The sequence below is a fragment of the Osmia bicornis genome, chromosome 1 (assembly GCF_907164935.1).
Source record: "Osmia bicornis bicornis chromosome 1, iOsmBic2.1, whole genome shotgun sequence".
Classification (NCBI taxonomy): Eukaryota; Metazoa; Arthropoda; class Insecta; order Hymenoptera; family Megachilidae; genus Osmia; species Osmia bicornis.
The window spans coordinates 14,243,900-14,268,245 of NC_060216.1; the positions used below are offsets into that span (position 1 = coordinate 14,243,900).

Sequence of the window (24,346 nt, forward strand, 5' to 3'; positions counted from 1 at the left end):
GCTACTTGCTGAAGCTAAAATTTCCTGCCTAGAAAACTGGAATTTCGCAAATTAGAATAATAAAAATTCGCCACTTGCTGAAGCTGACATTTTTCCATTTAGAAAAATGGAAATTAAGCTCTTGGAAAAGCTGACATTTTCCTACTGAAAATATTGAAATTTTGCAAATTAAAAAATGAAAATTTACCACTTGCTGAAGTTAAAATTTCCTACCTAGAAAACTGGAATCTCGCAAATTAGAAAAACAAAAATTCGCCACTTGCAGAAGCTGATATTTCTCCAATTAGAAAAATGGAAATTAATCTCTTGGAAAAGCTGACATTTTCCTACTGAAAATATTGAAATTTTGCAAATTAAAAAATGAAAATTTACCACTTGCTGAAGTTAAAATTTCCTACCTAGAAAACTGGAATCTCGCAAATTAGAAAAACAAAAATTCGCCACTTGCAGAAGCTGATATTTCTCCAATTAGAAAAGTGGAAATCAAGCAGAAATTTTCCTAGCTGGAAAATTAAAAATTCGCCAATTACGAGAATAGAAAAGAAAAACGAGATACAGCTGCTTAGAGAAACGAGCGGACCACTTAGAGAGACAATACTGTAACAAAGATGAAGCAACAGCTCGAACGTAGTAATACGTCTACCAAAGCGGGCAACGCGGGAGGATAATTAGAGTCAGTCATGATCCGTTTCGACGAATAGATTCGTTTCTTCTCCTTCTCTAGTTTCCGACTGGAAACGAACAAGCTATCCTAAACCTAGCTGTATATACAATTATTAGGTTGGTGAAGGAGAGACGGTTACCAATTGTAACCGCAACTCAGTCGACAGTTCTCGTGCACAATGTAAACGTAGACGATGGCGCGACATTATTGACTGTTGTTCACGTTGTTCTGCTGCTTCACCGAGTCCATATTCGGGATGTAGTCCATCGCCATCAGACAAGCGAACACCGTCATCACCATCTTAGGTTTCACCTCGGTTATGTCCTCCGGTAGCGCGTAAACGCGCGCGCCACATTTTCGTGCCAAGGATATCGCGTATTTCGCGTTGTCCAGGTTCTCCTGAGGATCAGAAAAAGAAAGGACGACCTACAATTAGTCACGCCGACGCGACACCGGCGTTTACGTCGAAATCAAACCGACCATTACACCGTCCTCTTCGCTGAACTTTCAAATTCCACTAATATTTTATATTCATAAAGGATCTCTGATTCGATGAAATTTCTTAAGGGATTAGGCCACTCTGGAATTTTGAGAAAATTAAAATTATTTTTTTTTATTGCTAAAAATTATGGGTGGGAAAAAAAGAGCGACATCGAAGAAATGCTGCAGAGCCCATATTTTGACTTGAATCAGTATACAAAAATTAATTTTCAAAGATTATTAGTTTTAAAATAAAGGCATGCTTACAGAATTTGGATTTATTCCATCATTCTTTTAAAAAAATTCTCAAAATATGCCTATTTTTTCTTGCTCTAGAGTGGCCTAACCGCTTAAGGGACTTGGGAATGATACCACACTTGGATTTTAGTCAAACTGTAGGTAGAGTGTTTAGGGTACAACCAACTAAAATATGAAGTTTGAACGCAATAGGAGTGTGGTAGTATTCCCTAGATAAGCCCATGTTTCCCTATACCAAGGTCCAAAGAGTCAAAGGAACCATCGAACGACTTAAAAATGAATTATCTGAAGAATCACCTCTCCGGTGCCTCCCTCCTTAACCAGATCATAGTTCACGGATCCCGGTTTGATGGCATCGATCAGATCGATAACCACTTTCCCATCGGCTATCGAGGAATCTTGGAAACCTTTGATACTACTAGTCTTCCCAGCCCCCTGTAACTTCGAGTTCACCCACTGAACGACCTCCTTCTCCACCATTGTACTACCCTGAGTACCAGCGAGCGACGTCAACAGAGACAAAGTGTACGACCTCATCAGTTGCCAAATTAATGCCAGGGTCAACGTTGCGTTTCCATCGTTTATATCCTGCCCGGCGATCCCAACCAACGAGAAGTTCATCGTTTTCCCTAACTCGACAGCGTAATTACAGTTCTCCAGCTTCTCCATGAACTTCCTTAACTTGCTGAAGTACTGGTGCACCCTGTTCCAGTTAACCGTTCCTGGTTTAATGATGTCGTACAACTGGAAGATCACCAGACCATCGGTTAAATCGGAGTACAACCAATTTACATAAGGAACCACTCCCATGGAGTTCATCCAATTTCTATATGTTTTCTCTTCTCTAGTCTCCTCCAACGATTCCAATCCTTCTATATTGCTCTCCGGTTTGTCTAGACCCGGGTAATTATTGAACAAGTTCGCCACGAAGGCCAAATTCAATTTGTAGATACCGTGCACCACATCGCTCGGGGTTACGAAACTGCGGCAACCTAATTTGGCTGCCTGTTGCAGCATGATCTCTGCTCGCGAGGTGTGGTTGGGTTCCATTAGAGCCTCCAGGGTGACACCAGCATTGGGTGGTGCGATTTGTTTGATAAGGTAAGTGTAGATCGCCGAGTCGGTGATGTCTGAGTAGAAATTCTTGCACCTTCTGGCGATACCAGCGTTCTCCAGGTGATGGTTCACCCATCTGAGGAGAATCGATTCTGGGGACAATTTTAATAGATCCTCGATGCGTTCGCCGTCTTGGAGCAAGGTAGCCAGACCAGGACAGTTCTCCAAGGTGATTTGATTGAACAGACCGATCCTGATAATTTGCCAGAGGAGACCCAGGACCAGGTGAGGTGAACCTTTTATGAGATCGTGGGCGTCGATGTTGACGATGTTGCAGCCGATTGCTTGGGCTGATGATAGAGCTAGGGTCAGATTCTCGTGCTTCTTGTACAAGGTCAGGTTCTTCTTGTTGATGGTTCGCTCGTCGATGGTGTCGGGGCAGGAATGATTAATTATCTTGCTGAAATGGATAGAGGAATTTCATTGTTATTAATAAATAAACTGAGCGAGCAATGGAATACCCAAGTACCTGTTTCTATGTTAATATGAAAATTTTTTTTTAAATGAAAGAGATAATTATTAAGGTACCCAAGTATCCAATTACCCACATAAAAATTTAAATTATCAATAAAAGTATACATACCAGAGAAGAATTCCGTCCTTAACCTTCTCGTACAGGGTCTTCCCTTCGGCATCAATGGGCAGCAGGTGTTTCAAATCAGGATCATGCGACAGATTTGTGTTGATCCAATCACTGAAGGCAAGTTGTTCCTCTAATCTGACCGAGTGGGTGGTTCCTTCACTAGACGCCTCCGAGATACCACCCAACGTCTCCAGATTCTCCTTCTTCGACACCACCTGTTTGAACGTGGAGCCGAGTTCATTGGCCTTTAACTTTTTGCACAATTTCTCGAATTCCTCGAAGGAAAGACGTCCTTTGTGCTCTGATCTCTGTTTATCGTCGTATTCCTCGATCATCTGACGAACTTTGTAACCGGGCATCTTGAAGCCACAGATGTCCAGAGCGCTTCGTAACTCGGTCAGATTGATGAAGCCGTCTCCGTTTTCGTCGATCTAACAGAAACAAGGTTTCCTTCAGACTCAGTGTTCCTTCTGTAGTGATAGGAGAATGAGCGATCCGGAATGATTTCTGTTGTTTGCGCCATGCAGGAGTTTCGTTTAAGCGTCTGAGGATTTGGAGCGATGAGTTGAAGCTTGTGTTACGTGTTAGGCGTTTTGAGTTAGGCAGATGAATCTTCGATGGATCTTCTGGAGTGTGGATTCTTGAAGTCTTGGATTCAGGAGCTTGCAGTTTGGGAGCTTTCGATCTTGGAAGTTGGAGCATTTGGAATTTTGTGATCCTAAGAACTGGCGATTTTGGAAGTTGGAGAATTTGGAATTTTGCGATTTTGAGAGCTGGCGATTTTGGAAGATGGAGAATTTGGAATTTTGCGATTTTCAAAGCTGGCGATTTTGGAAAATGGAGAATTTGGAATTTTGCGATTTTGAGAGCTGATGATTTTGAAAGATGAAGAATTTGGAATTTTGCGATTTTCAAAGCTGGCGATTTTGGAAGATGGAGAATTTGGAATTTTGCGATTTTGAGAGCTGGCGACTTTGGAAGATGGAGAATTTGGAATTTTGCGATCTTGAGAGCTGATGATTTTGAAAGATGAAGAATTTGGAATTTTGCGATTTTGAGAGCTGGCGATTTTGGAAGTTGGAGAATTTGAAATTTTGCGATCTTGAGAGCTTATGATTTTGAAAGATGAAGAATTTGGAATTTTGCGATTTTCAAGAGTTTGTTATATTGGAGATTTGCAACCTCGAAAGCTTGCAATTTGAAATTTCGCAATTTTTTAATATTCCTTTCTCGGAAGCATGTAATCTTTGAATCTTGCAATATCAGGAATTAACGATTACGAAATTTTGCAATCTCGAGTTTGCAATTTCCACATTTTGCAATCTCAACGCTTCAGCGCCTCCGCATTTCTCAATTTCAGAATTTTACAGAAAGGAAAAAGGATCCATGATCTCCCATTAACCCATCCCCTACTTTACCCTTCTACGTCAAAAACAAACGTATTTTCTCTCAAACGTTCAAACATCAAACGATCATCTATCCACAAAAGCAACGTTCCCAACGTCATCCACACATTTTAATCAACCATGAACATCATCCATTATTTCCAGTCTCATTTCCACGAAAACGTCGGACGATAAGAAAGCTGGAAAAGCCTCATCGAGTATCAAAAAAAAAAAGAAGGAAATCGTTTGACATATTCTCTTTAACGCGCGGCGCTTAATCGCGAGTGTACGTCGCACGTGTGAATGGAAGGAAGCTTTTATCGCGAGCGACGCGCGTTTTTTTCAACGAACGATATCTAGGTTGTCTGCAATAAAAGTCAGCCGCTTTTCAAGAATGCAGTCGCGATCGTAGTCGCTGCAATTTTCCACGACGAACAATAGCGTCGATGTCGGAACTAGTCATATATGTACTCTCTAAAGATTTCTCGGAAAATAGCATCAGGGTTAATCGACGCTTCTTTATGCCGCTTCTCGTGAAACCGTGTTACGACTAATTAGCATTCTTTTTTTTTCATTGAACAATTCCTACCAATTATCATTGATGATATAGTTATTTACTTTTTTCTTATTTTAAATTAGAGAAATGATTAAGATGCTTCGTGACTCACGAATCATGCTTTATTTATTTATTTTCAATTTAAAAGTAAATTGTGCTAAATACTATGACTTAAAAAGGAAGTAAATAAATGCCCTAATCTGACAGAACCCGAGTTGATAAAATTGTTCCGAAGCGATAAATCGGTGAGTCACTAAATAACTTTCATTTTACAACCTAAAGAAAACTATAATTATAGATGATATTCTGTCAGAAATCCGAGTTAATCCTCCTAATTAATTAGAATTTAATTTATAATTAAATTGCCCGTGACTTTCGTGTGTAAAACAATTCTACGATCAATTTGTTCGTTTATTAAATCTTATCTAATTGCTTACGTAAAAAGGCTAACCAAGAATGGCTTGTAAATGGTAAAATACTTACGATACTGGCGAAATATGAAAAATCATTAGCGTACTCCTCGATCACATCCCACTTTTTCATCTCCAGCATCTCCATGGCGGAAACAGAACGAGAAGAAACTGTTCTAACGAGATCAATGAAGAGGACCGTGGACAATACAACGCGAGACTAAACCTGACTTAGAGAGCTACGTTATCATTGTTATCGAATATTCGATAAAACGTGGAAAGAAGTTCACGCGATAGGTTCGCGATACCTTATCGACGACGTGATGTAATATCACCAATAATCTAGCATGATTGATTTTTTTTCAATTATTTGAAACACCCCTTGCGTCACTTATTAATGAAATTTTGACATTTTATAGGATCCGCTAAATTAAACACGTCTATATTTGGAAGTAAACAATTAATAATAAGTAATTGTTTAAAAAATATATTAGCAATTAATTACACCTTACACACTAGACTACGAGTAAGACCACAAATCTAAAGGTCGTAAGTTCAAATCCCGCTTTCCAAATTTTTTTTTAAGTTTGTTTTTTTAATAAATTTATTTCTTTAACTTATTTCTTAAATTAATTTATTCGAAATGTATAAAATTTTGCTATACAAAGTGAAGCAAAATTATTCTTAATCCTTAATAGAGTAATTGTTTGATAACATCTTTAGATAACTCAAAAGGAAAGATAAAACGATTAAATCTCATGAGCTTAAGAAACGTTAAGTGTAACAAGAAGATTACAAGGAATCTTCAGTTTTTATTGTACATCGTTCGCTTATTGATCGAGCTTTTAAGTGGCGCGATTATACGCGTCACTAATTATACTCTGTCCAAAGCCATAGCGTATCTGGAACGAAAGCTGATTTGCAGAAAGGTTTTTAATCTTGCGAACAAACCGGCACACGACTGAACGATAAACGAACATTCGTCAATGCTTTTCAAACATGTCAATCGATCAATGTATATTAACCCTTTCGTTGAATGTTTCTCAACGATTAATAATATCAATAACCAAATGTGTACTTATTTTAGAAAAACATTTATAAATACTTTGACAATCGACTGATTTTTTAACCACGCTAACTATACGTCAGAATGACTTAATATCAGCATTGCGGTGGAAATCAAGCGGAGCGCGTTGACCCAGCAAAATGCAGTACTTCGATCGTGGGTAATTTGTAACCGGGTCAAACGTAAACGTACCTCTCCACCTACCATTCTAACATGGCAAGTATCAATAACAGTCTCGTTTTCCACTCTGCACACAATAATTTTCTATCATTAAACTAATAAGGGAAGTGGTTGAAATTTTTCCAAGAAAGACACCTAAATCATCAGCACCACGAAATAAATAGAAAATATCAAATCATCAATTCCAGTTAGATGGAATTCAATGAACCATCGACTGGATCGTTTGTTGAATTAAGAAATGTCACCGGTTATTGTCGCATTAAGGCCAATATCGTTAGCAGTTTCATGGTGGCCGTTAGTTTTCTATGTCTAAGTCGAGATTGTCTATTAACGCAGGAGTACAAACAACTGCTTTTCCCTGGCGGTAATTCAATCGTGATTTCCGAGGGAGGGAACATCCAGAGGGGATGTGGGGTCGGAGACGGGCAACAGAACGCCGGTGAAACCAGTTCTCGTGATACAAGGGAACGAGAGAGAAGTTTGACCCCAACAGAGCACCCGCTTTTCTACAGGGTGTCCTATTCCTGGGTTCTATCCTCCATGGACGTGCCGAAGCCTCTGAAGGATATGCGATACCTCCTCTGCACCCTTTGCAATTTCTAACTTTATTATTTTGAAAAATTTCTAAATTTTTTAATTATTCGTGTCAGTGCAATGCCCTATTATTCGATACCTTCTCTGCACCCTTAGCAATCTCTAATTTTATTATTTTGAAAAATTTCTAAATTTCTTAATTATCCGTGTCAGTGCAATGCCCTATTATCCAATACCTTCTCTGCACCCTTTGCAATCTCTAATTTTATTCTTTTGAAAAATTTATAAATTTTTTATTTAAATATTCGTGTCACTGCAATGCCCTATTATCCGATACCTCCTCTGCACCCTTAGCAATCTCTAACTTTATTATTTTGAAAAATTTCTAAATTTTTTAATTATTCGTGTCAGTGCAATGCCCTATTATCCGATACCTCCTCTGCACCCTTTGCAATCTCTAATTTTATTCTTTTGAAAAATTTAGAAATTTTTTAAATATTCGTGCAATGCCCCATTTCCATTTTATTTATGGAAATTTTTCTCTTCTCCTATCCTTAAATATTGAATAAAAATAATTAGAAGGTGTATCAAGGCGTTTCCTTGATCCCAAGGTAGCTACAGAAACAATTTGCCCACATCACGTTCGGATTCCACCTACGTGAACACCTATGACGTGCTCTGTTCTTTTACAAGAACCTCTTGAATCGAGATACCAATTTCAATTACTCGACCTAAGTGTATACACTGTTTGAAGAGTATTGTAAGGAGGATTTGAAAAAAGGCGATGGTTATTTGCTAGACACACCTACTAATTACGAAACACGTCATGTCGAAAGCTGATTAGTCATCGGAGAGATCGGTAATTCAATTTATGATACGTTTGTTAGAATTTTCGAAACGTTTGAAAATTCCTATGTACAGGCTAGAGCCTCTTATCGCTTCGAGAGCCCGATGATAAAATGCAATTAGACTTAATTAGAATGCAGCCGAAGGTTAGCGGTTAGCAACGTTTATTGCGGAAGAAATAAGTGCATACATTAAACTGTAAAATTCATTTTCAATTCTTATTTCTATTTTCCTTATCTACTTTTGTAGATTTTTCATTTATTATAAATTCTTTTCCCTCTTTTGTATATTTAAAATCATTTTTCTTAAAATCAGTAGGTTTGTCTCTTTAATTCCACGAAATAAAAATTGAATTCTATGAATATATTAGAAAGGAAAGAGGTCTCTGGACCTCTAAATTTCAGGTATTTCCAGACCCAGGATATGTAACACCGAAGAATAGAAGTCAGAAGAGAACACAGGTGCTCCCAAACCTGTTAGACATAATAGAGGAAAATACAAAACTCGTTAAACCTAAGAATCCTAACTCGTAAAACCAGTTACCAAAAAATGGTAGAATAAGGATTTGATAAAAGAAACCCCGAAATGAATACAATGAACGTAACCCTGATACATAAGGTAGCAGATTCAATACAAGTGACCCTGAACTAGTTGGATCTAGTAGAAACGATTTGAAAGTTTCATACAGTCAGAAAATCTATGAAATTTGTTGGATCTTTTGAAGTTTTATGATGTTTCAAACTTTGATACCAGTGGAATTAGTTTTATCAGATTGATAGAGTTCAATGTTTTATTTATCGGATTCAAAGTGTACCGAGTTGTAGAAGTCCTAAAAGTGTTCTATAATATTACGTCAATGGATTTTCTAGTCTTCTTTATCGAATTCTCTGAATGTTGGATTGCAATAATTTGTCACATTGGAATCGTTTCCACATTTCACTATATCAGATCGCGTGTGCTCTGAATGCAAAGCTCGTGTGCATCAGTCTCAATAAATCCCGAGTATTTTCTCTCGGGTTCCACGATGGTCAATATCAATTTTCCATGGGTCTCCGTGACTAGCTCGCGATAAACCGCAACACGTATGCGTTTCCACGTTCCATCTTCGGATGATGCATGATTTATTTCTCCTGGGAATCTCACGGTATCGTATAAAAACGATTGTAAATATCGAGATCCGCGTAGCTACGCGGAACGAGGGATAAATTAAACCGAGGACAATAATTCTTCAAGTGGACAATCGGGCAAAACAGGCAGAAGGTCTCTGACGCAAAACTGGCAATTGAATTCAATAACTTTGGAATGCATTAGAATCCTATGCCCTATAACTTGTGTCCCATGCCCCACCCTATACCTTATGCCCTATGCCCTATGCCCCATATCTTACACCCTATGCCTTAGGTCCTATGCTCTATATTTGACACCCTATGCCCTATGCCCTATATCTTACACCCTATGCCTTAGGTCCTATGCCCTATGCCCCATATTTTACACCCTATGCCTTAGGTCCTATGCCCTGTACCTTATGTCCCATGCCCTCCTAATGAAAATTTTATCGCCCCATAAGAAGCTGTGCGAAAAAGATTAACAGAGGGGATTGATTTATGGAATTGTCACGTGGAAGAAATAACGAGCGTGTTTTACACGCTGCTGAAACCTCGGCGTCGATCCCTTTAAACGGGCGCCACGAGGAGAGAGTAAAAAGTTCACTAGTCGCATCGGAGTTAGCTCAAGTGGCGATAATTGAACAGCTTCGAGCGAATCGTTCGCAGCTGAAGATCACTTCGATACTTCACCCCATCATTTACTCTAATTCTTACTCATATTTTAACCATAAACTGCGCCTACCAAGCGAAAGTACTGAAAATTTTCTAGAATTGCATAACCAGATTTGCATAACTATTTTAATTATTCTCGTTCTGCTCATTAAATTCTAACGCGGTGAATAGTCAACGGTTTCCGCAGTTTTTCCATTTTTGTCACGGATATTGTTCTACTGTTTTACAAGTTAAAATAAAGAACTTTGCGTTTTGTTATCGAAAAGACCAAGTCTAAGGACGTTTCATGTATGCACGTTCTTTGTTATATAACCGTTTAATCTTTTTCTATTTCATTTTCTTTCTTGAATACTGTCATTTGACAAACTATACTTCTAAAATGTAGTAATTAAAATACATAGCCATGTGGCTATAGCGAAAAACAATGTCACGAATTTTAATCAACCTACATCGTTGATTATCTGATGCAATCAGCAATGCACCATACTGCAATTCTAATGAATCAATCCTGAAGACAAGTTTCCCAAGTTATCCAACAACTCGGCACAAACGATAGATTCCTTCTACCCATTTAACATCGCATCATTCGATGATTGGCTAGCAATTAATCGTTCCTATCGTTCGGTAGGATCATCAACTTTTCCCTCTATCGTGTTACACGTCACTGGATTCACGCGTGATTTGATTTACAACGAGGGCGAAAGTGAAGTCCGGTCGCGATCAAGGTGAACGATACGGATCAATTACCGGTATAATTAATTGCCACCGTTTCTGTCGTATCGCGGATGTTCACATGGAATGCCAATCGTACGTCTTCTAGTTAGATAGTTAATTTTTAATCGATGAGCTAATTCACCTGACTGTACATTGTACTCCAATTTTGGTTACACCAGTCAACATGTAATTCATACAATTCGAAAGTAGAACACCTTGAACCCTCGCGGTTATTACGACTCGTGCTCGCTTGTTACAGAACTAGTTTTCTGGCCTTACGAGAAACGGGACGAAACGTTGTAACGTTCAATTTACTTAGGCCATTCGGTCTCGGTCTCTGCAACGCAAACATTGTCCGTCGTGTTAGCGAAAATTGGCCTGTTAGCTAATTCACCTCGTCAATCTCTATTGGTATGCCCGTTGCAAGCGGAAAGTAGAGTAACTCTGATGTTGAAACTAGTGATTTGCATATGAAGATGGCGCCAATAATTAAGGTGTAAATTTGGGACCTTTGGACTTAGGGTCTTTGAACTTAGGAGAAATTGGAAATTGACATTTTAAAATTTGGGACCTTGGGACTTAGGAGCTTGGAAATTAGGGTTTTAGAATTTGGGATCTTAGGATTTAGAAGCTTGGAAATTAGGGCTTTAAAATTTGGGACCTTAGGAGTTAGGAGCTTGGAAATTAGGGGTTTAGAATTTAGGAGCTTGGAAATTAGGGATTTAGAATTTAGGAGCTTGGAAATTAGGGCTTTAAAATTTGGGACCGTAGAACTTAGGAGCTTTGAAATTAGGGATTTAGAATTTAGAACCTTAAGACTTAGAAGCTTGGAAATTAGGGCTTTAAAATTTGGGACTTTAGGACTTAGGAGCTCGGAAATTAGAGCTTTAAAATTTGGGACCTTGGGACTTAGGAGCTTGGAAATTAGGGTTTTAGAATTTGGGATCTTAAAACTTAGGAGCTTGCAAATTGGGACTTTAGAACTTGGGAACTTGGAACTTAAAAGTCAGTTTAAGACTCCGAGCTTTAAAATGACCCTTTTTTCTGAATAAAAGTTAAAGTAAGTAACGAGTATGAGTCAGCTCTCAGCTGCAAAGGGTTAAACGAAAAACCTGAATACACGTAAGAAAGAAAGGAACACCTTTTACTTTTATTCCTTCACTGGACTATAACACGTGGCCACGTGCGGTCCAGTAAACCCTCATCTTGTTCAAGCAAGACCGGTGACGGTGAGTCAAGCTCGCATTCTTCCAAGTGCGATCACCTCCGATTTTATTTCATCGCTGGATGCGCCCAGGGTACCTCCATATACGTTCATACGCCTCTAAACGTAACCGGCTCTCCAACATTCATTCACAACGGCACAATTGCGTTTAACGATTTAATTTCACCTTCCGACCGTCTATTCAAACGAGCTAGAAGAGCTACCTTTCATTCGTCGACCGGTTACTTAATTATACTTCAGCAATTAACGAGACGTTTTGCGCAAAAAGACAGCTACATTGGATCATAGTTTCCTCGAGGATTACGAACCTGTCCCGCAGGTAATTTAACCCCTTGCAGTGGAAATTGTGTTGAAATTGTTTTCTGAGCGAAGTGAATATGACGAATGTGGAGGAGTTAAGTTTTTAAGTTATAAGTTCCCAACTTGCAATTTCTCAAGATGCAATTTCCCAAGCTGCAATTTTCCAAGTTGCAATTTTCCAAGTTGCAAGTTCCCAAGTTGCAATTTCCCAAGTTGCAAGTTCCTAAATTGCAAGTTCCCAAGTTGCAATTTCCTAAATTGCAAGTTCCCAAGTTGCAATTTCGCAAGTCGCAAGTTCCCAAGTTGCAAGTTCTAATTCCAAATCCAAATTTCCAAGTTTGTGGCACGCCAAACGTTTAGAGGCCAAGCCCCCTGATCGATCGTAAAAATTAAAATAAATGAGTCAGTATGGTGACGACGATATGTCAAGTACTCTCAACAATGATTCCCTGCATGATTCATGTTGCCTACGCTGACCCAGAAGATTCAAGATACACTCGTCACTCGTTTTTATAATTCAAGTCTATTTTTACGCACTATCAATCTCCGTTTCCCGGCAAGTCGTAGCGGAACGACTTGCATTTTAACAAGGAAACATTTTTCATTTACGACAAAAACTGTCGCGTACCAACAACACGTACCGACTGGCAGAAATTCTTCAGATGTTTCGCCTTTTAAGGAAAAGATACCTTTTTCATATTAGATAAACATCGTGAGATCGCTGGTGGTTGTTGATAAATAATTCGTTATCGAATTATCAGATGAAATTTGTCGTTCCACGATGAATGTCGTGTACGATAAGACGTATCGAAAGTTATAAGATACGTCTTGAATTCAGAGAAAGGAATACAGTGTTGCGCAGAAGTGATATGATAATCGTTACCGATCAGAGACATTGATACAACTGGATGGATCTCGTTTCCTGTGGTCATTTAATGTTTCCTAGCTTGAACAGTTATCAATACCCTTCTGAATTTTATTCCCTTTGCAATCTAGATAGGTGGAGAGTGGAGTTGGAGAGATTGCTTCTGAGAGTTTCAATTGACAAGAAATAGTATTGCTATATTCGAGGACTGCGTTTGAATTCTAAAGTTCTTCTAGATTCCAGCATCTAAGCTCTAATGTTTGACTTCTAATTTCTAAGTTCTAAGTTCCGAACTTCCAAGTCCTATACTCCAAAGTCCCAAGTTCCAGAGTCCTAAGCTCCCAAGTCCCCAAATCCCAAGTCCCCAAGTCCCAAGTCCCAAGTTCCCAAGCCTCAAGTCCCCAAGCCTCAAGTCCCCAAGCCCCAAGCCCCAAGCCCCAAGTTCCCAAGTCCTAAGTTCCCAAGTCCCAAGTCCCAAGTTCCCAAGTCCCAAGTCCCCAAATTCCAAGTTCCCAAGTCCCAAGTCCCAAGTTCCCAAGTTCCCAAGTTCCCAAGTTCCCAAGTCCCAAGTCCCAAATTCTGCACGCCTTGCTATATCCACTAAGCCCCCAAAAAACATAGCAGAATGATGAATTGCCTCCTTTGAAAGGTATCATTGTACTCTCGCGTTCAGGCAATGACACTGACATTCCTTTCAGAAGTAATCCCCTGTTCCCTCCACACTCGAAAAGCAACAAGGAACCAAAACATCGCATATGTACACATAACTCTATATACTGTTGACTCAGCTGACAGAGCTTCTCTCTCTTTCGTACGTGTCCATCATTTCATTAAGTAAATGCAAACCATATCTCTCTGCTTGCATAATTAAACGCGCTCCGGTCCGTTCCTTATAAATTCAAACATGAAACGAAGAAAATTGTCTTCGATTTTCTATCGAAAAAATTCGAAAACGTTCCTAGCAAGAGTTTCTCATTACGACATTGGCAGCTTCGATAATTATCACGAGGAAATTGTAAAACCACCGGATGACGAGGTTCAACAAGGAAGTTCCCAGGATATAGACCGTCTTGGATAGATATTCATTCTCTAGCTTCTTCGAAGTGGTTGCTACCAACACACGCGAATACCATCAAGAAAGTCACTTTTTGTTCCTCCATTGTTCAACGATTCTCGTATTAATTAAAAGCAAAGCTCCGCCACGTTGGAATTTACATTGAGAACCGTACGCGGCCTGAAAGGATTAACGGTTTTGCGGACATTCCAGACAGGCATATTTTCACTGAAAGATATTTTCGTCTCTCGTAAACGCGACAAACCTGGTTCCTCTTTTTTCGAGAAGATATTTTGAATAGTCCGTGACTTTGCTTTTTGAAAGATTAAAATTTTAACGCTACTCGAATGCACAGATGATTAAAAGCGTTTAATCACGAGCACACGATTGATGTCCCTATTTCGATCGACTTTCCGAGCTCATATTTCAATTAACAAAACTATGAACGAAATACAAAACCATGATCGACGTGATTGAAGAACGGCACTGTCACTCGACACTGGCTACTCTGGTGCATCGGTAACTCGAAGGAAATTAGTTAGCAGGGACCTAAACCCTGCTGGTAAGAAGATATATCCGCTCTCTGACTCATCAATTTCAGAAGAGATACCTTATTTACCCATAAGGCACATTAAGGGACATTCATGGCCGGGTGCTTATCAAGCAGAACGCGAAAGTCTCGGACAAATGGCCAAGCTAATGGTCCAAGCTATCGCTTCAAATACCTGCATTCGAAACACGAGGAAAAGTGAGGTGGAAAGGCCAATGCCTTTCACTGAAAGTAACATTTTCTAAAATGACCATTTCGTGACCTGTGATTTGGAGCTCACTGCAAATTTTAATTTGGAAATAATGTGAAGGTCACAAATTTAATTTCCACCCAATATAATATTTAAATAATTTTTGGAAATACAATGAACTGCGTTGAATTTTACTTAAAAACCATCTAAGAACTGTTTCTTTTAATCGTGAAATTGTTTAGAGTACAAGTTCTGCGAAAACTCATGGGTACACCCTAAAGCAGACCGGAAAGCTATGTTGATTTTGAAGGTTCTTGCAAATACAGGATAAAAATATCTGGGTTCGTCGATTCAATATGTACAGGGCGTTTCTTGTACAGAAGAAGTGCTTGCTTAAAGAATATTTCACTCGAAGAACAATATTTCATTATGTAAATTGGTGACAGTTCAAAGTCAATTTCTTTTCATCTTTCTTAATAAGATAAAGTATTATTTATCTTTTAGTCACTTAAAAAAAAAATTTGATAACCTATGACATATGTGCAATTACGTTTTTTGGAGGTACGTATTATCTTGAAATTCAATTTCATTGAATATATTACAGAATAATGAATCGAAATTTGAAAATTTTAATTAATCAATTATATTCAAATTTAAAAGCACTAATTTCTTTATATGAATCACCCTGTATATATTTCCTGCGAATGTTAGCATTTGGTATTCGTCAGGGCTACCGTGCAAAACGATATTCTTGGTATTCGAGACGAAGAATACACCGCATTGCACTTCCCATCGCATTTTTTCCCACCAATTTTTTAAATGTTAAAAATAATTTCCTGAATCTCTAACTAAAAATAAATAAAAATTGGGTATCAAAGAATCTGCTCGAGAAAAATTATTATACCATTCTTTTTGAAGGACTTTAATAAAGAAAACATATGTGGATATAGAAGAAACATGTTTATCATAATTAAAACATTACTCACGCCGATATTGAAATCGTCGCCTGGATTAATCATCGGGCTTTTCATATGAAAAAAAAACACATTTGGTTTTCGATCCCAAGACCGAGTCATTAGGGGGAATACGTTTCGTCAGCGTTTTATCGGGTATACTCAGAGGTCTGGAACCTCTGATGAAGGAAGGATTAATTATAAATACAGGCGTAATAAGGAGCTAAGCGTGGGAACCGAACCGGCAAAGGACGCGTGTACGCACAACGCGTGTATTTATGTGAGAAAGGAGTCTGGAAAAAGCATTTTGATGCTCTCTGCGCATGGAATTAATATCACGGAATCGTTTCTACGCTCTAGAAACTTGCAAACGTATCAAACTTTTCAGACACCTACTCGAGGATTCAAATTGAAAAATTGAAAACTTCCTACAATATTATCTAATGTTTTGTTAAATTTTATAACAAAAATTTAATTTTAATTTTAATTTTAATTTTAATTTTATATATATTAATAATCTACCTCTATAAGTAACAAGTCATCATCATTACCATTTCCTACATTCCTACAAAGAATTAACATATCCAAGAAAAAAGGAAAAGAAACTTTCTTCGGTAAAAGGTAACGCAAAATGTCACGCAGAAAGATAAAATAGCAATCATTCTGATTCAACAAAGCTTCTGTCCACCAGAATATCTCAACGGCTCGGTCATCTCTGCTTATTATTCGTAAACACGTCATTACCGAGCTAAACAAAGGTCCGAGGGACTAAAAAATACGAGTCCAGTGTTGGATAATCTGGATCGCAAATAGAAAACAAAGAACGCTCGTCGGCTTATCAATAAAACGACAGCAACGATCGAACCGACTGCTATTCATTATCGTTAATAGAAACAGTGTTCTCTAAACACTTCCAAGAAGATTCCAGGAAAATTGTTGAATGAAAAATCGTAATAACGATCCGCTCTCCTTGGAAACACGAGCGATATATTTTCACGTTATAAAGAACATATTCATGAAAGCTCTGATGAATGTTACGTTCGCGTTTTTCCATCGCTCCGCGTAGAAACAGCAGAAACGTTGTTCGCTATAATATTCGCTGCAGAAATCCCTGTCTTTTTGATAAAATACCGTGGTATTAAGCTTTACGAGGTATAAAGTGGCGATTAACAGGAAAGAGGCTCGAACGGACATCGTTAAATTAACACTTTAATATTCATTCATTTATCAAATCATTTAAGTTCCAGAATCATCCCAGATACCACCCCTTCAAGGGACCAATGGTAATTCTGGAACACCCTGTATATAGACCAATAGCGGATTATTAAATATATTAATTAAAAATTTTGTTTCTAAATCACATTAAATATTAATATCGTCAAAATTAACCCATTTGCTACCACGATCCCCAAATGGGGATTTGAATAGATATCCTTTTTTGTATCACTTGCAATAGGATTATATTAAATAAAAATATCAAAAATAAAAATATGGCAGTTAATGGGTTAAGATTCTGCGAAATCCTGCTTCGATTTTTCTTGAAGAAAAATTGATTTGATCGCGAGTGTACACCAAATTCCTTTTTCAGTTAGTGGTGCAATTGTGTGGGACACGAGCTCTCGTAAAAGTTCTTTCGCAGGCCAACAATGCGTTCTGTTTCGTTGCTCAACGCTGTTGTTATAACGGCGTGGAGCGATTATTATGCAATTGCACGTTGCTGGAATAGTAAATGAACTATGATCGAACCGTTGAAAAAATAGGATCGTTGCGAAACTGGGTACCTTACGAACGCGGTGTGTCGTGTGCCATTTTCCTACCACGATTCTCTACATTCCTCCCCCTCGATGCCTTATTTTTTAATTATTCCTGAACGAAATTTTTAATTTTCAAAGAAACGAGTACAGTCAACTGACTAAACATGGAATTGCGAATCATGTGAATCATTTTGATTGCATGGCCCTGTTAAGATTTCGTACACGAGAAGCCTATTTCTTACACGATACTTTATCAAAAGAATAACATGCATCGGTCGAAATTTCCTTGGAAATTTGTATTTGCACTGTGATCTAAATGTGGCGCGTATCTTAATGCGATATACCTGTAACGTTGTTAATATTGTAACATTTAGGTATATTATGAAGTTAATGATCTAAGAAATTATATAACAGGATATGAAACCTGATATTATTAAAAATTGTAATTTTGTGTAACAAGTCTTATCGACTTACTTCGTTTAAGTTTAGAATTTCTTACGGCGAAAGGGTTACGTTGAGAATCGCTGTGCCTTTATCACCTCGCGCATGAGAAACACCGGAAATGGTGCGAATGGGTGTTGAACCCCGGGTGAAAAACGCGTCAAGTTCGACAGTGAATCATCCGAAACAGCATGATAATTGCGAGCCTTGAAATTTCCATACAAATGGGTATCAAAGAAAGACATCCAGCAATTATTTTGCATTAAAAAAAAAATAAAATAAAATTATAGTGGCTGCTAAACGAGGCCTAAGTCTTCTTAGAATAAATATTTATTAAGAAGGCGATAAATAGACAAACTGTAAATAATTTAATTAATTCATCCAGGTCAAAGTGATTACTGGTTTGCATAAGAGACGAGCGTTCGAATGAAAGGCCACGATGCGCGAAATTAAAGAGTTCTGTCGATAATGTATAACTTGACACAATGTTATACCCAAGCTACGTGAACATCCCAGTGCATTTCTGCATTAATTTCATGCTCGCACAACTGTGAAACCGTTTTGGTCCGAAGCTACAATCTCGATGTATACACCTAAGAAATACTCGATCCATGAAATATAATAATAAATTCTATGTGAAACCACGAGTGAGTTAAACGAACTCATTAAAAAGTATAAGTAGATTCAGTCAGTAATAACAATTCCATTTTATGCTTGAGAATGATCTGATTGAATGTAATACTTTATTTAATATTTTAGAAATGTAAAAAAATTTCAAAATTGAAATATTTTTCAAAAGAAAATTATTTTGCAATCAAGATTTAAAATGATATTTAAAAAATTAAGAAAATTTAATGTAATTGTAATTGGTAAATTATTTATTAAAATCACGTGATAATTTGTAATTGTTATAAAATAAAAGGATTGACTATTGCACTTAAGAAAATTAAATATAGAATGTCCCTTTGTTTCTCAGAAATTTAAATGACTTTCCAAAGTGACTCAAAGCATGCCCCATTGAATTGTTATGGTCCCACATGTGTTCCTTCCCTACTGCGAGAAAAACGGTAAGCCGAACGCGAGCCTAAACATTTCATTCTCAGGAGTCCGTGCTCGATGGTCTATTTTTGCCCTTCAGCAAAGGACCAACAGTACGATTTCTGAATAGGAACAGAACGACACGTGCGATGGTAAATAAGGACGCTTCAGGGGGTTATGAGCACGTGCTCCATTATTTACGTCCGCCTTTTCCAACAGAAAGATTCCGCTAAACGGTTAAGGAAGTAGCAAAGATAATCAATTATCTATGAAATTAATTTCACCGACAAAATAAAGAAACTTGGAAAATTATAATAAAAAGTAATACAAAAGCCCTCGAGCCCCCAGGAATATATTAATTAAAAAATTATTAAAAATTAAATTGATTCAATAAAAATTCAAAAATAATTTAAAATTAATTTTAAATATTTTTTTTATGAACAAGCTCCATTTCAAACCCTGTTAATTTATTATTTTCAACATATTTTCCATGAAAAGAAATCCAACAATTTCACGTTTTAAATTCCCGGAGAAAGGAAATGCATTTGGCACAAGTTCCGTGTTTTCCATCACAGTGGTTCTAAGAAGAAGATTTCCGGGATTTTTTAATCGCCCGGAGCGCGAAAGAAACTGCAAAAAATATATCTCCTGTTATGCAGTGCAACGTCCCTTTCAAAAGCACGCTCTTTCCCCTACATTGTTTCTGACAGGGTGACTCTCAACCCCTCGGCCAACGGGGCGAGCGTGATCCACACTGACAGCGGCAGCAGCGCGAAATACATATTTACAAACTCGAGGGGTGATTTAGATCCGCTAAAAATGCCGCCGCCTAGTATTTTAAAGCGGACGCAATACTAAACCTTGTCGACGTTTTCACCGAGCGACGCTTTCGACTATTCGAAATCGTCCCCCCGGATGTTGTTATCTGATCTGTGACTGGAATTCCGCCTATTTACACCGGTCAGTTCGAATTTTTTCTCTCGACTCGACAAATTTTTCCATCAAATTTCCTCTTTCTCCTATTGCCAAGCAAACCCCAGAAAATATTGCAAAATTAGATATTTAAATAATAAATTCTAACCAATCACGAGATAGAGAAAATACCACTTGATTTATACTCGTTTCTACGAGCATTAAAAAAGCAGCTTACCAGGTTCTTTAATCGCTTTAAGGCTCTTTAGAGCCAGAAGGACTGGTACGACTCCCTTTCGAGCACCCTCCGCTCGGTACAAATACGAATACCACCTCTAACCACTTTCACTACCGCTAAGTGAATCTGAGATAAGCGAGGAAACGAAGGGGAGAAGGAGAAAATCTATTACGATTTACTCGATACAAAATAAACTGGATTAAACCTCCTCCGTGAGGTCTGATAAATCAAACTACCCGAGTAACCAATAATAAATAACCAACAAAATTTTGGTTGAATTTAACAAAATTTTTCTGTCATAGATAGCCATTGTCCTGGCGATTCTAATGGTGGCCATTCTATCCCTTAACCACCCCTGGGGATCAAAAACTGAAATGGTCTAAAAAGTGGATTTTGCACCAATCTCAGCGAGCACATCATTTAAAAAAAAACTAACCTAACCTGAAATGAAACTCAGTAATTCATAGGTTAGGTCAGGGTTTTTTTTTGAAATCGAAGGGTACCCCATTTTTCTTAAATGCAATCAAAATTTTCAATCACGCTATATCGCATGCAAAGACTTAATCTGAATTTTTAAATACGACACTCCTGCCCCAATCCCTGATCTATCGCGACCAGACCCACACCGAGTGACGCCCTGCAGGGGTGGTCCCCTCCGCGTCTTCTTGAAAACGTATTCGGTGCATGCAGTTTTGCAACGTGGCTGCTGCTGCAGCAGCAGGATGTCGGAAGGGGTTGCGTTCGCACCGGTAACGCGATCAATAAGATAATTGAAGACTTTCTCGACAATGCCGGCGGAAGGGAGCAATTTCGCCATCTCCCTTGTACTTGAGCAAGGTCATTGTTTCCGAGGGGATTCTCATCTCGTTTCTAAGCACCGTTCGCCTCCATCCTTATAATTGTATCCTGTTCTGTGCCGGTTTAAACGGCTTTGCCCCCGGCCACGCGAGAAATTAATAAATTGAGAAATAAGAGGCTAAACTAAATGGTGAAGAGGGTGGTAAGAGGAGATCATTTAATTTATTTTAAAAAAAAATTTTTTTTAAATTGGCCTTTGGATTTTTTGAAAATAGTGAAAATAGTTTTTCATTCATTCTTTAGTGCTGGGTAAAGTGAGGTGAAATCATGTTACCCTATTTTCCCCGCACAGTAATTCAATATCAGTTTATCGAGTAACTTTCTAGATGAAACTCTGTTGAAGTTAATTAAATATCCGTTAATTCCAGGTGGTTGCATCGCGGTGTATCAGTGAATATTTTAAAATTGAATACGTAACAAGTTAACTCGCGCCAGCCGAGGCGAGAGGAAAATAAGGCAATACGAAACGAGAGTACACGGTCAGTTAATCAACCGTGAAAAGCGAACTCGTAGAAACAAGGAATAACGAGCGGGCAACGAGATACAGCGAAGCCCTGTGGGAGATCGAGAAACCATGCATAACCATTGCCTCTCGTGAAAGAGTCCACGATGCAATGATAAAAAAAAAAAAAAAATTATTAAAATGATTCAAAGGACGAGCACGTGCGTGCAACGACGCGTGGTGTTGGAGAATGCTGGAAAGTCTGCCCCCTGGAACGGGCGTAACGGTATCCCAGGAATTTTAGACACTTACCCGGAGAAATTAATGCCCTGAGAAATTCGATTCCGTTAGGAAAGTGAATAACCGAGAATCAACTAAGCAATCGTCGGACAAATTTTGTATAAAAAAAAAAAATATTTCATCCTTGGGATACCGAGCTGAAATGGTACATAAAATAAAATCTAAGGAAATAATATAAAATTAAATTTAAATTACCATGGTCTTGGCATCCCTGTGTTCAAATGATAAAACATTGATAAATGATCGCTGGATTATTAATATTTAGTACATTGTTTCGCTAATTCAAGCCAGTCTATCGGTTCGAATGGCGGACAGAATGTAAATAAACCTGATGCCGGTAACGCGTACTGTTCGCGCAATAGATAATACTCGTAACGAATGTAACAGTTAATGGAGTCTCTCGGTTGAACTGTTTAACAAGCATGCGACCAGCCAACGCAAAACACGCTGCACGTACAAAGAGAGAGTGCTCACACGTGCGTGAACGTAAGTAAAGGGAGTTATAAGTGAAAAGTGACCGGGTCACTATATCATCGGGCGTAATTATCGTTCCGGATCGATCAAAAAACATATTGATATTTAAACGCGGCTGTGTATGTCGGTACGCGATCGCGAAACGTTAGTTTTTCTAAACGAATTGATGATTCATATCCTCATTACGAATCAACCGCATTGAGCTGCACTGATTCATTCGTACATACATGCGTAATTCAATTGTGAATGAATATTAAAATTGCAACAAAAAAAATCAATACGTCGTTGCGGTATACGTAGTGACAAAAAAAAAATGAAAAAAATAATTTGGAGCGCAGTTCGTTGGACACTATAGTATACACAGTTTGAAAAGGCTTGGCATAAAAAGAGTAAACTGACGGCAGGGCGGCGACACCCGGCGAGTCCCCACGAGGGTGGGTTTCCACGAAAGCATGCTGATAAAACCGGCGATCGATAAGAAGCGAGGGTGTACATAGTAATAGGTACATCGTCAAGGAGAAAAACGTAACAGCGAGTGTGTTACAAAGCGTTTGTTTGCAATTTGAATATTAAGAGATAGAATGAAGAGAAATAGAAAGACTCACCGCTTGAAACTGCTCCAACAACTCCTGCCGGTCGTCAATCGTAGTAGCCATGTTGTTCGAATACATAATCCTTCCGTGTTTCCTTTCTCTGCAGTCCCTGCGTGTAGCCCCTCTTACTACGCCTCTTCTTTCTTCTACTCTCAGTCTATTGTACGCGACAACACAGAACCGGACGGGAAAACGTACAACGCGAGTCGGTAATTTTCGACCGGTACACGGGAATAGTTGCAAAAACGGTTACTTGGGGCGTTCTCGCACCTCGCATACGCGTTTTTGGTTACGACGCGGTTGTGAACGTGCCAAACACCGCAGGAACACGTCCTTGTATCACGGAGTCGCAACGAATACTGAGCCTACCGCTTACCGAATACCAAACGGAGCGCGCGCCAGTCCGCCGAACGGTTACGAAGATGGCCGAAGGATCACGAAGGGATCACCGCTTGACACCTTACGACAGGTTCAACTCGTTCCACGAAAATATTCATCTGCAATAAAAATTTACAATTTACCTTATCTGTTTAATAAATCATAAACAATTCTTTGTCTTAATTTTCGTTTTTTATGTTTCGTGTACAATAATGATTTAAATCGATATCTGTTATATATCATTGTTTTGTAACTATATTACTCACTAATATGTTATTTAATGGAGGAAAACATTACGGAATGTTACCACAATGTTATTTAAAACTGTTCTTTTAAAACGTGACGCATTTAAAAACCTGAAGACGGAAGTTGTCAAGTTCGCGTTCAATCGGACAAAAGACACCCATAAAGTTTTTCCAACATGTTCTTTCTACAGAAACCCGTAAATTACTTTTTAATTCGTCATTTCAATCCATCCGATCGTATTAAATTGTAGATAAAAAGTATAATGCTCGCTTTACGAAAGGATACGTCCTCTTTTTGCTTCGAATCGCATTTATCGTAGAATAGACGCCGCGCACGTGACAGAAATACGAGTCCGTTTCGCACCATAAAATGGTGAAACACAGAGTGAAATATTGCCAACTTCCGTCTACTGGAAATCGTACATAGAATGAAACCACTTACCACTTATTGTTTGGCGAAGACATTCTGCTTCTCGAATTTGGATGTCCTTGACTACAATTAAAACATATTAAAAACACAGAAATGAGATATTCTTAATCGCTAATCATATTTTTGTACCTTTCATTTGTTTGTACGTGAAGTTGGTGCACACAACTGCCCTTCTGCAACTGAACTTTTCCACTTGCACGATCTTCCTTTTTTAAAGTTCACAAGCATTATTAAAAAGTAGTAATTATTTAATTTATACAGAAGTGAGAGAGAACATTACCTTATTTTAAAGTTATAAAGGCTCTAAATATTGTTATAAGTTGCACGTACGCTATCCTCGTGTCGTTAATTTAAAACAATACTACTGACGCCGTCTAACGGCAAGTCGCAGAACAACCTAAAAAATGAAGCGCGCCGAATTCAAACGATACAACAAGGCGCTTACACATTTTTTTCGTTTTCAGTAATTTAAATCCATTAAATCCATTAAAAGGATATGAACGCTCAACACTGCATGGTTATTTTAAAAAAGGATA

The 24,346-nt window shown here is 38.3% G+C and overlaps 1 protein-coding gene across 2 annotated transcripts; it reads right to left on the reverse strand.

Annotated features, from left to right (window-relative positions):
- Positions 1 to 684: 684 nt before the first annotated feature.
- On the reverse strand, positions 685 to 23,954 carry LOC114883231 (plastin-1). Of its 2 annotated transcripts, XM_029200826.2 has the most exons (6): positions 23,940 to 23,954; positions 23,823 to 23,873; positions 22,770 to 23,254; positions 3,102 to 3,532; positions 1,700 to 2,918; positions 685 to 1,063 (listed from the first exon to the last, which is right to left on the reverse strand). In XM_029200826.2, exons 3-6 carry the CDS (start codon positions 22,833 to 22,835, stop codon positions 869 to 871), a joined length of 1,911 nt encoding a protein of 636 aa, XP_029056659.1. In that variant the 5' UTR covers positions 22,836 to 23,254; positions 23,823 to 23,873; positions 23,940 to 23,954; the 3' UTR covers positions 685 to 868. The 2 variants fall into 2 exon arrangements, with proteins under 2 accessions (XP_029056659.1, XP_029056658.1); XM_029200825.2 differs by lacking the exons at positions 22,770 to 23,254; positions 23,823 to 23,873; positions 23,940 to 23,954 and adding an exon at positions 5,526 to 5,697.
- Positions 23,955 to 24,346: the final 392 nt, after the last annotated feature.

What these genes read in the sequence shown, in the direction of transcription:
- LOC114883231 (XM_029200825.2), bottom strand. Translation starts at nt 5,600, where the DNA reads ATGGAGATGCTGGAGATGAAAAAGTGGGATGTGATCGAGGAGTACGCT. An exon ending in TTTCATATTTCGCCAGTATC is followed by an intron (nt 3,533 to 5,525) that starts GTAAGTATTTTA and finishes TGTTTCTGTTAG; the next exon opens with ATCGACGAAAACGGAGACGG. An exon ending in AGGAGGGAGGCACCGGAGAG is followed by an intron (nt 1,064 to 1,699) that starts GTGATTCTTCAG and finishes TCTGATCCTCAG; the next exon opens with GAGAACCTGGACAACGCGAA.